Raw genomic sequence first — 15,458 nt, 5'->3', positions numbered from 1 at the left:
CCGCTTGGGATTCTCTCTCTCTGGCCCTCCCCTACTCACACGTGCTTTCTCTCTGTCAAAATAAGTAAATAAACTTTAAAAAAGAAAACGCATACATTCCTCTGTTGTGGAACTAAATGCACCACAGCCCCAAACCCCTCAAAGGAGAGTGGAGACAACGGCAGCTTTTAACAGGAAGAAAGATGGCGTCCAGAAACTTCTGCTGGTTTCAGGAGAGAGTGCTGGGCTTTTGTTATTTGTGTGATTTGATTTCTCTAAAGGAGTGGCATTCAGTCTGGGTTCGAAAATCCTAAAGATGCCCAGAAGTACCTCTAGAGGGAGACAGAAGGAGGCTGAGAAGTTGGGGTTCAGGGTCCCCGATTCCCAATCCACCCCAGCCATTCCACTTCAATCTCATTTTTCAAAAACACTGGACTTCCTGGAAAAGTTGTTTATTATTATTGTTTTAATAAAACTACGAAACCAACTGCTACAACCAAATTTGAAAACCGCAGGTCTGTGGCCTCACTTTTCCCAAGGACTCTGGCCTTGACCTTCCATGCATGCGTAGCAGAGATCAGTCAGTCTTGCTTTGGGAGAAGAGAGAGAAATTCGTCCACTCGTTCCACAAATATTTTCCGGGCACTTTGTTTGTGGCAAGTACGGCCATGCATCATGAAAATCGAAAAGTTCTAATAAGTGCCACCGTCGTGTTTGAGTCGATTGCAAATTTTGTGTCTGTGGCACAGAGAGTTCCTAAGAACAGTAGGAGTGTGGGCTCAGCGACAGGCCTGGGCTTCTCCCTGTGAATAGTTGAGTCCTCGCAGATCTAGACACACAGATCCAGCTACCCAGATACCTCTTTCTCTCCAGCTATGTTCGGTACCTTCAGTTTGTGAAGACTCTTTGGTCCAGCCATGCTTTCTGGGTTTTCTCCCCCCACACTGTATTGTCCAACTGGTGGCCATCTTAATCTAGTGGGAAGTTTCAACGAGAAGTTTTGCAGCTTCGGTCTTGATATATTTTTTTGCCCTGTTCTTTTTGCATAAGTGGCTTCTTGTCTAATAAGAATGCTGTAATATGTAACGAGAACAACTATAACAAATAATAAGCCTTTGCTATATTAAGGCACTGAGATTTGTGGGTTGTTACTGCAGCATAGCCTCACCCATGCTGATTAATACAACTGCCATCCACACTTATCCCTCGGGCCAAGTCCTGTTTTTCATCCCATAGCTTAAATGTCCCCCAGTTTGTGAAGCCATCTTCCCCTCCCCAGGGTAGGGGCAAAAGCTCGCTCCTCTGTGCACACAGTATGTTACAGCACAAAATAAGTTTTCCTGAATTTGTCTATGTCTTTGTCTATCACCCCCACCGGCTTGACAGCAGAAGTTATAAATCATATATAAAGGTTTGTTGATAGACTAAATGAACGTAAGTACAGTGTTCAGAGATTTGCTTCTTCAAGTCTAGCACTTAGTGCTCATTTCCGAGCTGCAAAGAAACAATCTGTCACTGTATAAGTGACAAGGTGCAATTGTCAGGCATCTGCCTGACAACTTGGGTTAGGTATGAAAGTTTGAAATCAAGGGGATTAGAAGAGAGAGTTTGTGCGATGTCTTTAGACACTAACAGCCAGTGCCCCGTGAGCGTTGCCGAACCAGACGGAAACCTTCCTTAGCAAGTGTCAGGGAAAATAGCACAGTCCTCCACACTGAAACAATTTGTTAGCATTTACAAGTTCCCGTTTTTCTGTATTTTAACTTCTAATTGGTTTCCTCTTTTGTGCTAAGAATGCCATCTGTCCCTTTGACAGGTTTTTGGATGTGATGCCACTTACCAGGAAATATGACCATCATAAATATTGTAAGATGATTCTAGCGTCCATCCCCAACAGCCCTGTCTTAGTAACTTCACACAGAATCCCACACTGCTCCTGGGTAGAGATTTTACCACTTTTCAAGCACTTGCTATGTTAAAATAAAGCTTTTCACCCCCACAGTTCCTTGGAGTTCATAATACAATGCAAGGTAGCCTACTTGGTCTTAGTTTGATTGGGGATCTCACATCTGCTCTGTTGCAATAAAAAGGGTATTATTACCCCTATTAGTGGGTTAGAAAACTAGGCCGCTGAAAGGAGACTTGCCTAAGTTATAGAATCAATACGGTATCAGGATGTTAAACTTAATTTCGGAATCTCAACCCACTGCTCTATGGAGATCATCTCTCCCTTAAGGAAGAGCAGGAATGGGACTCATTATTCCCATCTAATGAACCCGGAAAGGGAAGCCAAGAGATGCTGAATGGCCAATGTAAGATTCTTCAGCAAACAATTCACAACTCTAGACTTGAACCACTCATTTCCTGTGGTCTTGTGCTCCATTACTACCTTAGGCTACCTGGCTACCTTGGCTTTGCAGTACTTTCTTCCAAGTGCAAAGTCACTTAGGTCAAGGACAAGCTAAGGAGAGAGAGGGGGACCCACCCGGGGGGTCGTTCTGGTTGGAGAAAGGATCAGTAACTAGTCCCAGTACGTGAGAGGAGCAGCTCAACTGGGAACCCAAGTGCTGCGCTCTGTTGATGTAGGGCTAACCAAACTCTCGCATGCAGACTGGGGCAAGAATATGGATGCTACCCCGCTTAATCCTCATGAAAGGCCAATTTATTTTTTTTTAATTTTTTTTTAACGTTTATTTATTTTTGAGACAGAGAGAGACAGAGCATGAACGGGGGAGGGTCAGAGAGAGAGAGAGGGAGACACAGAATCTGAAGCAGGCTTCAGGCTCTGAGCTGTCAGCACAGAGCCCGGCGCGGGGCTTGAACTCACGAACCGCGAGATCATGACCTGAGCCGAAGTCGGACGCTCAACCGACTGAGCCACCCAGGCGCCCCATGAAAGGCCAATATAAAGATGAAGACATTAAGGCTCAGAGTGGCTGTCTCGGTTACCTGATCCGGCAGAGCTCGCTGGCCTGTCTGGCTTCAGAGCTCGGTGCTTTCCACCATTCAAGGCAGCCAGCAGATACTATGCAAGGTGCCGGGATAATGTGGGCAAGGCTTCTTCCACTCAAGGACTGTTACCCTCGTGAGGGGAGTTACACATAACAGGACCCCCGATAAAGAAAGCAAGTGGATTATGCAAGCTGGCGGCAGGCTGTATGCAGTCGGCGGAGACTTGCAGGGGAAAGGCAGGATTGGGGAAAGATCAGCATTCCTTTCTGGAGTCTCCAGCTGATCTTTGAGAAGAGGATTTGAAGCAGAAAAGAAAGACTTTCTAGGCCAGAGGCAGCAGTTTCTGGAAATGGACTGATAGGGGCTTATCGCCGATCACTATTTACACACAAGGAAACCGAAAGGGCCCCCCCTCCCCCGGGGCAGATATTAAGGTGGACCTGGGTGGTCCTTGGAGCTATAGAGAGTGTCATCAGCATTGAAGGAAATTGAAATTAGCAAGAATCAGTGGGCAAATCAACCATTTATTATGTAATCACTTGAAGAGGAGGTCTGAAAAACGTAGTGGATGGTGGACACACCCAAATGAAGTCCCGGAGACTGGAAAGTAATTCCAGAGAAAGACGACCGGGGTGTGAAAGTCTGCTCCATCTGAGGGGCAATGCCAAATGGATGCGCAGAGGGGCTGTGCAGTCAGGATTCCCTGCAGCCCTCCCAGGCTCCTGGGAAGACCGGGTTCCCCTCCGCGCAAGCCCTTGAGTTTCCAGAGTGCCAGCCTACGGGCCTCACCCATCCCCAAGGTGCCTGGCCCTGAGCAACCTACCTGCCTCCCAGACAGCATTCCTGTCTTGCCTTTTTACATGGAGAAAACAGGTAAATGGGGATTTCAGTTGTACAGCAGCAATAGCACCTTCCTTCCACAAAGTTCTTTGCAGCTCGCGGAGCATTTTCATGCACCCCGGTTTTGCTCTTTCCCCAAGGCTCTGTAATATACGAAGCCTGAGAAAAGGCTTCCCGGGGGAGGGGGCTGTCTGAGCTGCCTCAAAACCAGGGAGAGTGACAGTCTGTGAGGGGAGCGCAGGGCCTGTTGGATACTTCTCATTTTCTAAATCTGTCATTCAATTACTGGCATTCAATGAGGATCATTCTTGTTTTAAACACAATTATGCCAATAACACTCTCCACCCCAAAACCCTCTCATTGCTGGATCTCCAACTTTCCTCCAGCCTCAGAAGTAAAAAAAAAAAAAAAAAAAAAATCTGTCTTGCCTTGGGCACATGCAACATCGTGTACTTTAAATGGCTTTGGCTTGTTTGAGTTTAGTCCTAATTAAGACACTGCCCATTTTGTCTCCTCTTGGTCTCCTTGAACCCCCTCTCGGTGGACTCAGCGTGGTACCAGTTTGGTCTGAAAGACTGCCAGCAAGCCTGGGAAACAAAAGAGAATTTTGGGACCGACTTTAGGCTTCAGGAGAGGATCCTTTACTCCCACACCCCGCCCCCCCAAAATGATTAGCTTCATGATTAGCTGTCCTGGGAGTAACAAAAATTTTTTTTTTGAAAAAACAAAAACAAAAACAAAAAATTAAACTGGCTCTTCATCCCACCGGTTTAAATACAAAACAAAACATAAAAGTAGGAGGAAAGTTTCTCCCTCTACCTGTCTGATTCCATTCTTCAAAATAAACCACTCTTCGCAACGTGCTGCACATTTCGCCCAATAACCGGTTACGGGTTTGTGTTGACCCATCTAAGTGCCCGAATATTCAAGCTGCCAGGCACATTGACCCATACTTTGCTCATTTTCCTTCCTACACACGGATATTTCCTTAGCCGTTACCTATAGATCTGATGCATTACTTTTAGCGACTGCCTATTATTCAACCATTCCCCTATTGATGGGCATTGAGATTGTTTTCAGTGTTTTTGTTCCGGACAAAAATCCTGCAACACGCAACTTCGTGTACCTATTTTTGTTTTATTATGTCTTATAAGATGGAAGAGTGGGATTGCTTTTACTCTCGGGGCTGGAACATCAGCCCTGGAGGAGAGGCCCCCACCCCCTCCTCAGCCTTGCCAACACTTGGGCCAATCTGCTAGACCAAAAAATGTTAATCTCCTTGAGATTTCATTTGCATTTCCCTGACTACTAGTGAAGCTGAGCATCTTTTCATATGTTTATGAACAATTTGCATTTCCTATTCAGTGAATTACCTACTCTTATCCTGGACTCCTACTACTATCTGGCTGTTTTTCCTATTCAATGTGTAGGAGCTCTTTGAATACACGGGATATACTTTTTTCTCTTATAGACGAGGCAAGTATTTTCTGTCACACTGTAGTCTTTTGACTTCGTTCAGGGTGCACTTTAACTATCAATTTTAATTTTTATTGGTAGTCAAATATAGTCAATTTTTCCCTCCTTGTTTCTGGGCTGTCTCAGAAAATAATCTTTATTTTCTTCTTATACTTTTATAGTCTTTTTTCTATTTAAATCTTCAATGCAGGCTTTTCTTTCTTGTCTGTTTGTTTGTTTGTTTTTCTTCCCCCTTTGGTTTGGTTTTGTTGTTGTTGTTGTTGTTTGTTTGCTTTCTGTTTTGCGATTGGGTAAGGCAGAGATCTGGATTTCCTATATTCCAGATGAAGGGTCAGGGATTTAAGAGGATTTAACCAGCAATAAAATGACGCAATTTTTTGTTTCGGAGCGGGGAGAGACCCAGTGAAGTTATTAGGAGAAACTGTGGTCCCTGAAGCTGGACCCAGAGGAGACCCTTAACTTGTGATCAGGAAAAAAATATCTCGACATTGCGGAGCTCCTAGCCAGTCACGAGGCTGGACCCTTGTGAATGTGTGTGGGGTTTGTTTTGTTTTTAATGAAGGGATTTACAGGCCAAAACATTGTCCTCCCTCAAAAATCTCCTTATTTGTAAACCCAATCCTGTGTATCACTCTGTGCAATCCGTCGGTCCACTTTAGAAGTGTGTCTGGCTGAGTCCATGGTGAGGTTTGTGACTCATCTGTGCCCTGACTTGGGACAGAGTAGATGTGTGCTGAAGCAAACCCTGTCTTCGAGGCCATCTGAAGATTTTATTTAATGTGCGTCCACACAGCCTGAGAGCATCGCAACATTTGAAAAATGCTCTACAAGCAGGCTAGGAAGCAGCAGCGGCAAGGTTTCTGGGCGGACAAAGTCTTTTATCTTTCCACTTGCAAATGAAGGCACCAATAAATACTTGTTGAATTTTATCATTCTGTTAACCTTCAAATTCAGACTTGTCAGTAATTACTGGTTTGCATTAAAAGGAGGAGATAGAGATTGAGGTCCTGGAAGGATACCTGATTTGCTGGGTCTCTTGTCTCCTTGTCCCCTCTTTTTCTGTTTGTTTGTTTGTTTGTTTGTTTTTTCCATTCTTTTTTAAGTCAAGGGAGAAAGACAAATGGCCTGCTGAAGGGCACACGTCTGGTGAGAGAGGACAAAGGTAGGACTTTTAAACGTAGTAAAGGGGGGCCACATTGGCCTATTTTAAGTGTCCTTTCATTTTGGTAAAATGGTAGGGCAGGCAATTCTGAGTGCTTTTTCTGGGCACTGTGGCTGCTGGGGGCCCGAAGAAAGTTCTCGAGTGACACTCATTTTTCTCTCCTACTGTTGTCAATAAACGGAAACTATATTGGAAGAGGTGGCCACCTTAGGACTCATTCTGGGATCTCTGCCTTTGAACAGATCATCAAGGACTTACTGTAGTCAGGTATTATTACCGTAGACAGGTAATTTGCTTTGCCTCCGACAAGGCCTGTCCTTCAAGGAGCTCACAGGTCTAGTGAGGGAGGCACAGCCCGTCGCCCCCACCTGCAGCCCCCCGAGGGAAGTGGGCATTAAACAAACATTCCCAGGCATATATAATTACAAATGGCAGTAAGTGCTCTGGAGGAAAATCCAGAATGCTTGCAGAGAATACAGCAGGGGGGCTTGGTTTAGATTAGGGGGTTAGGGAAAAGCAGAAGTGGGGGTGGTAAAAGCTTTTGCAAAGGTGAGTTGTTTTACACACGTGAAGGAAATAATAATAATAGAGGTGCCTGGAAGGGGCAGCCCATCCTCATTCATGGGCCACTTCCTAGAACTCTGGGAATTCGCCTCTCTCCCCAGAATTATGTAGGCATCCAGGGTAAGGGTGGGAAGGGCCTTCACAAATGCTAATATGTGTGCATTTTAGGGGCTGTCCCCTGACCCCCGCATCCTCAGCCGTGATTAGTTTGAACGCTGGGGTGAATGGCCGGAATGAGTCGCATTTCCAGTTTGGGAAAAGGGAGACCGAGAAGGTTTGCCACTCCAATCAGGGGGCCAGGTTCCCCCACCCCAAAACCACCCAGGGAATGCTTTCCAAGGGAAAATTCCACCTCATGAGGTATTTGGTTGTGAAGAGGGCTGCCCAGGGGAATCCGGGTTTTCCCTGGGGAGTTTTGGGGTAGCAGCAATGATCTCTGATTCCCCGTCTCCCCCAAACACCTGTGCAGATAGCATAGCTTGACCAGAATCAAGTGAGGATTTGACCATGGGGGTGGGATGAGACGGTAATGCTGCCGGATGGGGGGGGTCTCCATTTCCCTGGAAACCTCATCGGGTACTACCTGTACCTGCAGACGCTCACTAGGTGCTGGGCACTGTTCTAAGCTCCTTTATAACGCTCCTTCTCAAAACAACCCTGTGACCTAAGCGCCATTACCAACTCCCAATTTCACAAATGAGGGAACTGAGGCACAAAGGAGCCAAGTAGCGACAGCAGCCTTTCTTTTTGTCTCCAACAATTTGCAGTCAAGGGTTTTGAGCCAGGAGGTTTGGTCTCCAGGAGGTGGGGACCACTACTTCTATGTGAACCTCATCAGCCTCCCCATAATTCGGGAAAATACTAGCTTTGCAAAAGCTAATTTGGGAGCCCGTGGGGGCAGGTCTTAACGCTCTTTTCCCTCGGAAGCCGCCCCGCGCCGCCACCCCCTGCGCAGTGGGGAGGGCTGGTGACAGTGCCGCGGGGGGGGGGGGGGGGGGGGGCGGCGGGGTGGCCCTACTCCAGCCCCGAAGACCAGACCCAGCAACTCCGCTTTCTTCTCGGTCTCCGCGAGGTGTCGCCTTCGGCCGAAGAAACCACGGCGGCGCCACCCTCGTAGCCTGAAGTTATTTATTTATTTTCAAACAAGGGGGGCGCCCCTCTCCTTTCAATTCAAAACTAGAAACATCCTGCGGTCTCGTTTCTAAATGGGCGCGTCCTCCTCCTCCCATTTTGCACCCTCGGTCTAGCCTCCCTTCGAGATTACACGAGCAACCCCAGCGCCAGGCCTTGCTCGACGTTGGCCGTCGCGCTCAGCCGAACACAAACGCAGTCAGGGCGGGGGCTGGGATCGGAGCCTCGGCTCCCCCACCCCCGCCCCCCCATCCCCCAGTACACACCCCCGGAGCCCTCCGGAAAGAAATATTTTAATGCCAAGCAACTGCCAGGCCCGCAGGGTGGGTGCTGCATTGCACCGCTCGGCGCGCAGCTGGTTCGCAGAGTGCACCGGGTGCAAGCCCGGGGGTCTAAAAGCGAGGGAGGAGCACACCCCGGGCTTTCCCAGCTTTGCAGCCTCCTCTCTGCAAAGAAGAAAAGCGAGTGGCTTTTGGCGCGAAAGCCTTGGCGCCTCCCCTGATTTTTATGGAAATCAGGAGGGCGGGGTAAAGCCGCTTTCCTCTGCCTTTCTCCCTCCCCCTTGTCTGTGCCGCAGCCCCCTTCTCTCCCCGCCCCCCGGGTGTGTCAGATTTTTCAGTTAATAATATCCCCCGAGCTTCAAAGCGCAGCCAGTGACAGTCATCTGTCTGGACGCGCTGGGTGGATGCGGGGGGCTCCTGGGAACTGGGTTGGAGCCGAGCTAGCGCTAGCCAGGCGCAAGCGCGCACAGACTGCAACCACCCGAGGACCACCACCCCCAGGCCACCCGGAGACCCCCGCGCAGAATCGCCTCTGGATCCCCGGCAGCCGGCGGGAGGTAAGGAGCTGGGGTTGCAAACTGCCCGGCGGCCCCCGGGTGGCGAGCGCGGCGGGAAGGCAAGCCCCGGACGGGATCGCGGCTCGCGCACAGGGCGCTCGAGTATCCTCGGGGGACTGTTGCTGCTTCCGAAACAAAACCATCTCGGGGTTTTCCCTGAAAAGCCAGTTCCAGCCCCGAAGGCACCCCGGGTGGAAGAGACCCGCCCTAATCCTTTTTACAGCCTTTGCCAGGAGGGGTGTAATGGCTTCATCGAAAAGAATTTCGCCCTTCTCTAGAACATTTATCCGTGTTTGAGCTGACGGAGAGCGGGTGCGTCTCGACCCCGAAGCTGGGGTTCTCCAAAGGGTGCCCCTGGAGGAAGAAGAGAGGGGGGTTAGGGCGAGGCCGCCGCGGTGGTAATCTGGGTCACGACTGCTCCAGCCGCGAGGAGACGCGGCTCTCCCGGGGACCCTGCACCATTCCCGGGGAACTGGGGTTCAGGCTCTCCCCTCTCCCAGGAAGAGGACGTTGTGGGGGGTTTGTAAGAGTGGGGGTGGGGTTAGAAAGGTTCAAAATAAGCTATTGGCAGGACTCTGCTTGCAGCGGATGGATTGCTGAGGGGCGTCTGTTCTAATGGGGGGGGGGGGGGTTGGGTGCCCGTCGTTGGGTCTCAGTCGAGAGAAAGGCGTTCTCCCTTTGCAAAGTTTCCTAAATCCCCCGCTACCTTTTGCACTCCCGAGGTTGCAATTTTACAAAGGAGAGACTGAGGGTACTCCAGATCATCTGGCCGGTAGCTGGGTTGGAGCCTCCGGCTTCCTTTGAGCAGCTGGACCTACATAGTGCAACTGGGTTGTCGGGGAGCTGGAGAGAGCTAGGATTCTGCAGCCTTGAGCGGCCCCCTCCCCCAGGCACTGCCGAGTGTGAATGAAATGGCAGTTTCCAAAGTTGCAGAGCCACACCACCACCCCCCGCATCTGCATGCCCCCTCCCACCCCCTGTCGTAGACAGCTTGTACACAAAAGGAGGGAGGGAGAGAGCGAGAGCCAGAACTTCCTCCACCTTCGGGAGCACCAGGCGGAGTGGGGGGCTTGCAGGGGAGACTGACGAGCCGGGTGAGAGGGGGCGCCCACTGCCCCCCCCCCCACATTAGGCTTCGGTTGCCAACTCTCTCCTGGTGTGTCTGTCGGTTGCAGTGTCGGAGATTGGCGCGGGCCCCCGCCCTCCGCGCCCCCCACGGGAAGGAAGCACCCCCCTAACTAAAAGGAGCGGAGCGGAAAGAAGCCCTCATTCGCCGGCCAGGAGGCGAGCCGATGCCGAGCTGCACCGCGTCCACCATGCCGGGGATGATCTGCAAGAACCCAGACCTTGAGTTTGACTCGCTGCAGCCCTGCTTCTACCCGGACGAAGATGACTTCTACTTCGGCGGCCCCGACTCGACGCCCCCGGGGGAGGACATCTGGAAGAAGTTCGAGCTGCTGCCCACGCCCCCGCTGTCGCCCAGCCGTGCCTTCCCGGAGCACAGCCCCGAGCCCCCGAACTGGGCCACCGAGATGCTGCTGCCCGAGGCCGACCTGTGGGGTAACCCGGCCGAAGAGGACGCGTTCGGCCTGGGGGGCCTGAGCGGCCTCACCCCCAACCCGGTCATCCTCCAGGACTGCATGTGGAGCGGCTTCTCGGCCCGCGAAAAGCTGGAGCGCGCCGTGAGCGAGAAGCTGCAGCACGGCCGCGGGCCTCCCGCCGCCGGGCCCGCAGCCCCGGCCCCGGGAGCGGGCGCCACCAGCCCGGCCGGCCGCGGGCACTGCGCGGCGGCGGGGGCGGGTCGCGCCGGGGCCGCCCTGCCCGCCGAGCTCGCCCACCCGGCCGCCGAGTGCGTGGATCCCGCCGTCGTCTTCCCCTTCCCGGTGAACAAGCGCGAGCCCGCGCCAGCCGCCCCGGCCGGTGCCCCGGCGGCGGCGGCGGGCGCCGCGGTCGCGTCGGGGGCGAGTGCCGCAGCCTCGGCCGGAGCCCCGGTTGCCGTCCCCCCGCGCCCCGGAGGCCGCCCGGCCAGTGGCGGTGACCACAAGGCCCTCAGCACCTCCGGAGAAGACACCCTGAGCGACTCAGGTAAAGACCGTGCCGGGGGCCGGCCGCCTCCCTGGGGTCCCGGAGCGGGAGTCGCGATCCCTTTGTTACTGTCCATGGGGTTTGACTGGGGGGGCGGGGGAGCGTATTTTGGAGGTAGTGCTGGTGGCAGAGGGCCGGTTTCCTCCAAGCCGAGCCCCCCCAGGATAAGGAGAAGAGGGGGAGTGAAAGCTGCCAAGAGGGTGTTCCCCAAAGTCTCACCTTCACCGAAGTGCCTGCCACCCTCTGCGGGAGCCTGACTCTATCACTGGACCCCACCCGTCCCCCACCTCTCCGGGGCGGCCGGTCCAAGGGATAAAATTAGGAAAAGTTGGGTGGCTAAAGCTGGGTGGGAGTGGAGAGGCGCGCTGGGTGCGTTTTCTGGGCAGAAACCTGTTAGCACCAGGGTGGAAAGGGACTGCCTCCCAGGTCGGGAGGGCAGGCGCCGGGAGAAGACACAAAGGCGGTGCAAAAATCCTATGTAGGGCGCAGGAAGGTAGAGGGAGGTTGCACAGATGGCTACTACCAGTTTTATTTATTTATTTTTTTCAAGCCTCGGTAGTCTTCCCCGCCCTCGGTGGGTGGTGGGCTATTTGCTCCTGGTCCGTGGCCAGCAGGCGGCGATATGCTGGCTGGCTGGCGGGCCAAGGATCTGAAAGGCTGGGGGGGGGGGGGGGTGGGACCGCCTCCCCCCCTCCATTCAGCAGCTGGTGGCAAGGACAGCCACGGTTGTGTACATTCTCAAGGGGCTGCCTCTGCATGACGTGCAGTGAGCACCGGGTCCAGTTTTGTCTCTGGCCAGAATGCCAGATCTTGAGTTATTTTGTGACCCAGTGCCCTTCAAGGTGAGGGCAGGCACTTAGGCCCTCCAGAATGTACACACCCTGGGAGCACCCACCAATTGGTTCCATTGTGTGCCTCTGTCTGCCTTAAACTGAAGGGTTGGGTTAAAACCCAGACTTTGCCTGGAACTCTGGAGGTGAAAAGAACTCTGTCCAAACACTTGAATAGCCCTTGTCCCGGCAGCAGGGAGCTGGGGGCCCCTTGGATCTTGAAAACCCAAGTGTTTTCAGAACGCAGGTGGATAAAAAAGCCCAAATTTCCTTGAGGGCCGAGGACGGATTCATCTAAGGCTCCTGGAAGGAAACTTGGTGATAAGCCTCCAGTTTGAATCGGGTCTGTCCCTTTAATGTCTGTGCCTTGACAGCTCTCGGTGAGGGAGCACTTCCTTCCAACAGCTGTCTTCTTGGCAGAAAACCAAAACATTGGCTTAAAGGGACCCACAGACTGGAACAGCCTCACATTTCGGCTTTAGAACAAATCCCACAATTGTTCAGCTTTCCGGCCCCCTTCAGATCAAGCAGAAGATGTGTTTTGATTTTCATGCTTGCATTTTAAACAATAATTTTCGATCCCGGTGAGGTAGTAAAAGAGGAGAGAGGGGGAAGCGTAGACACGATGCTACATGTTTTTGTTGCTGTTATTGCCCGGGACTTTGCGAAGCGGCGCCCCGCCCCCACTTGGGGGTTTAGAGTTCCCGTGGATTCTGACTTTGTAGTTAAGATTTGGTCTTTGTTAGATGAACACCTGCTTACTGATACAGAACTCAGGCTCATGGCAGGCGGGTTATTTTTCGGCCTTCGTTAGTAAAAGTGCCCCTTCAAGCTTAAGGACTTGAAATCAAACTCAACTGTGTGTCAGTTGCTAGACGATGCTCCTAAAATGGGGATCCTCAATTCTTAAGCGTGGAGAGAGAAATACGAGTGAGTCTTTGGGACAAACTAATAATGACGATCGATCAAAGCTTACCATTTGCGGAGCATCCGTCTGCTAGGCTCTGTTCTCCACGTAGTACCTGTCCAACTCCAGAACCCTGTGGTGTTCTCCCCATTTCAAAGCTGAAGAGATAGAGGCTCCGGAAGGTTAAGTAACTTGCCCGGGGTCCCACAACTGGTGTGCGGTGGGAGTCAGGATTCTGCCTGACCCCAAAGCCCAGGTTTATATTTCTGCCACCGGCTAAAGTCTGAGTGTGGAGGCTGAAAAAAAGTCCAGCGGTGTGGGGGAGGGGGGAACTCCCGGATGTATCTAATTTCGAGACCCACCGTGCAGTGCCGTCCACATCCGTGTGGATGGATCCACGATGATTGCGCACTGGGCCGGCGCCTGACGTGAGAGCCTCTACGTGGACCTCAGGGTAGCCCCTCTGTGTCTCCCCAAGAGAATGACTCCCCTCTCGTTCTTAGATGATGAAGATGACGAAGAGGAAGACGAGGAGGAGGAAATTGACGTGGTGACCGTGGAGAAGCGAAGGTCCTCCTCCAACAGCAAGGCCGTCACGACCTTCACCATCACCGTGCGGCCCAAGAACGCAGCCCCGGGCCCGGGGAGGGCCCAGTCCGGGGAGCTGATTCTCAAGCGCTGCGTCCCCATCCACCAGCAGCACAACTACGCCGCCCCCTCCCCCTACGTGGAGAGCGAGGATGTGCCGCCCCAGAAGAAGATCAAGAGCGAAGCATCGCCCCGCCCCCTCAAGAGCGTCATCCCCCCGAAGGCTAAGAGCTTGAGTCCCCGCAACTCTGACTCGGAGGACAGCGAGCGCCGCCGGAACCACAACATTCTGGAACGCCAGCGCCGCAATGACCTGCGGTCCAGCTTCCTGACGCTCAGGGACCACGTGCCAGAGCTGGTGAAGAACGAGAAGGCCGCCAAGGTGGTCATTTTGAAAAAAGCCACCGAGTACGTCCACTCCCTCCAGGCCGAGGAGCATCAGCTTTTGCTGGAGAAGGAGAAGTTGCAGGCAAGACAGCAGCAGTTGCTAAAGAAAATTGAACACGCTCGGACTTGCTAAACGTTTCTCGAAACTGGACAGTCACTCTGCCACTTTGCACATTTTGATTTTTTTTTTTTTTTTTTAAACAAACATTGTGTTGACATTAAGAATGTGGGTTTACTTTCAAATCGGTCCCCCTCCCCGTCGAGTTTGGATCTGGGTGGGGAGCAGGACATGTGGGGTTCTGCCGGGACCTCGGGAGAGGGCCCGCATGATGGGATGCTGGGTGGCCCTTGCAGTTTTCCTCCATGTCACCTCCGAGACCGCGGTCGAAGTTCGTGACAGTTGGGAGCCTCTGGGCTGTTGAAGTCACCTTGTTTGTTCCAAGTTTCCAAACAACGGAAAGTCATTCCTTCTTTTTTAAAATGGTGCTTAAGTTCCAGCAGACGGTCACGTAAGGGGTTTGCCATTTGATAACCCCTGGGGAACATTTCTGTAAATACCATTGACACACCCGCCTTTTGTATACGTCCTGGGTAATGAGAGGTGGCTTTTGCGGCCAGTATTAGACTGGAAGTTCATACCTAAGTACTGTAATACCTCAATGTTTGAGGAGCATGTTTTGTATACAAATATATTGTTAATCTCTGTTATGTACTGTACTAATTCTTACACGGCCTGTATACTTTAGTATGATGCTGATACATAACTAAATTTGATACTTATATTTTCGTATGAAAATGAGTTGTGAAAGTTTTGAGTAGATATTACTTTATCACTTTTTGAACTAAGAAACTTTTGTAAAGAAATTTACTATATATATATGCCTTTTTCCTAGCCTGTTTCTTCCTGTTAATGTATTTGTTCATGTTTGGTTCATAGAACTGGGTAAATGCAAAGTTCTGTGTTTAAGTTCTTCAAAATGTATATATTTAGTGCTGCATCTTATAGCACTTTGAAATACCTCATGTTTATGAAAATAAATAGCAATTAAATGATGCAGCTTTTTTTTTTTTTTTTCCCCTTCATAGCACTAGTTAAGCGCTGTCCCTGAAACACAAATAGTCCACGCGTTGTAGAGGGAGCTTGGGTTCTACAGGTAGTCCTTTTACATCCGTGCAGTTGGGGACGGGCCACTGTCCTCACTTAGGGTAGAGAGAACTGAGGTTAGGGACGTAAAGGCATTTGTTCCAGTTTACGCAGAATGGAGACGTCATTTGTGTCCATGTGTTATAACTCCTAGCATTCAATAATTTACTAAACACTTTCATTTATGTTTCGGAGAATTAAGGGGGGACACCAGACTTGTTCAACCGTTTAGAGCGAGAAGTATAATTAACACACGCAGGATTGTGAAACTTGGCTATGTCGGTACTGTTTGTTTCTTTGGCGGATGGCTTTATAAGCTCATGTAGTTTGTCCCCAGGACTGTGTTCTTCAAAATTCACTAGGATTTGAGGTTGTACGTTAGGCATTGTGGCAGAATAAAAGAGGAAGTTGGTTCCTTCCCTGAAGGAACATTCAATCTGAGGCACAAGGAACTCCTGGGGCAGAAGTTGTATGGTCCAGATCAAGTGCCCATGTTCCTTCTGGAGAGACACCGGGGCGTGTGTAGCTCTGTTGGCTTCACACAGGTATGAAGGAGGACAAGCCAGGTTAATGAA

At 51.4% G+C, this 15,458-nt stretch overlaps 1 protein-coding gene across 1 annotated transcript; it reads left to right on the top strand.

The window, feature by feature from the left end:
* The first annotated feature begins 10,162 nt into the window (after positions 1–10,162).
* Positions 10,163–14,792, top strand: MYCN (MYCN proto-oncogene, bHLH transcription factor). Its single transcript, XM_042930295.1, has 2 exons — positions 10,163–11,027; positions 13,268–14,792. The coding sequence occupies exons 1-2, from the start codon at positions 10,235–10,237 to the stop codon at positions 13,870–13,872; spliced, it is 1,398 nt and encodes a 465-aa protein (XP_042786229.1). The 5' UTR covers positions 10,163–10,234; the 3' UTR covers positions 13,873–14,792.
* The last annotated feature ends 666 nt before the right edge of the window (positions 14,793–15,458 follow it).

This window comes from Panthera leo, chromosome A3 (genome assembly GCF_018350215.1).
Source record: "Panthera leo isolate Ple1 chromosome A3, P.leo_Ple1_pat1.1, whole genome shotgun sequence".
NCBI lineage: Eukaryota > Metazoa > Chordata > Mammalia > Carnivora > Felidae > Panthera > Panthera leo.
The sequence above is the reverse complement of the archived record's forward strand: the minus strand, read 5'-3'. Positions and strand labels throughout refer to the sequence as shown.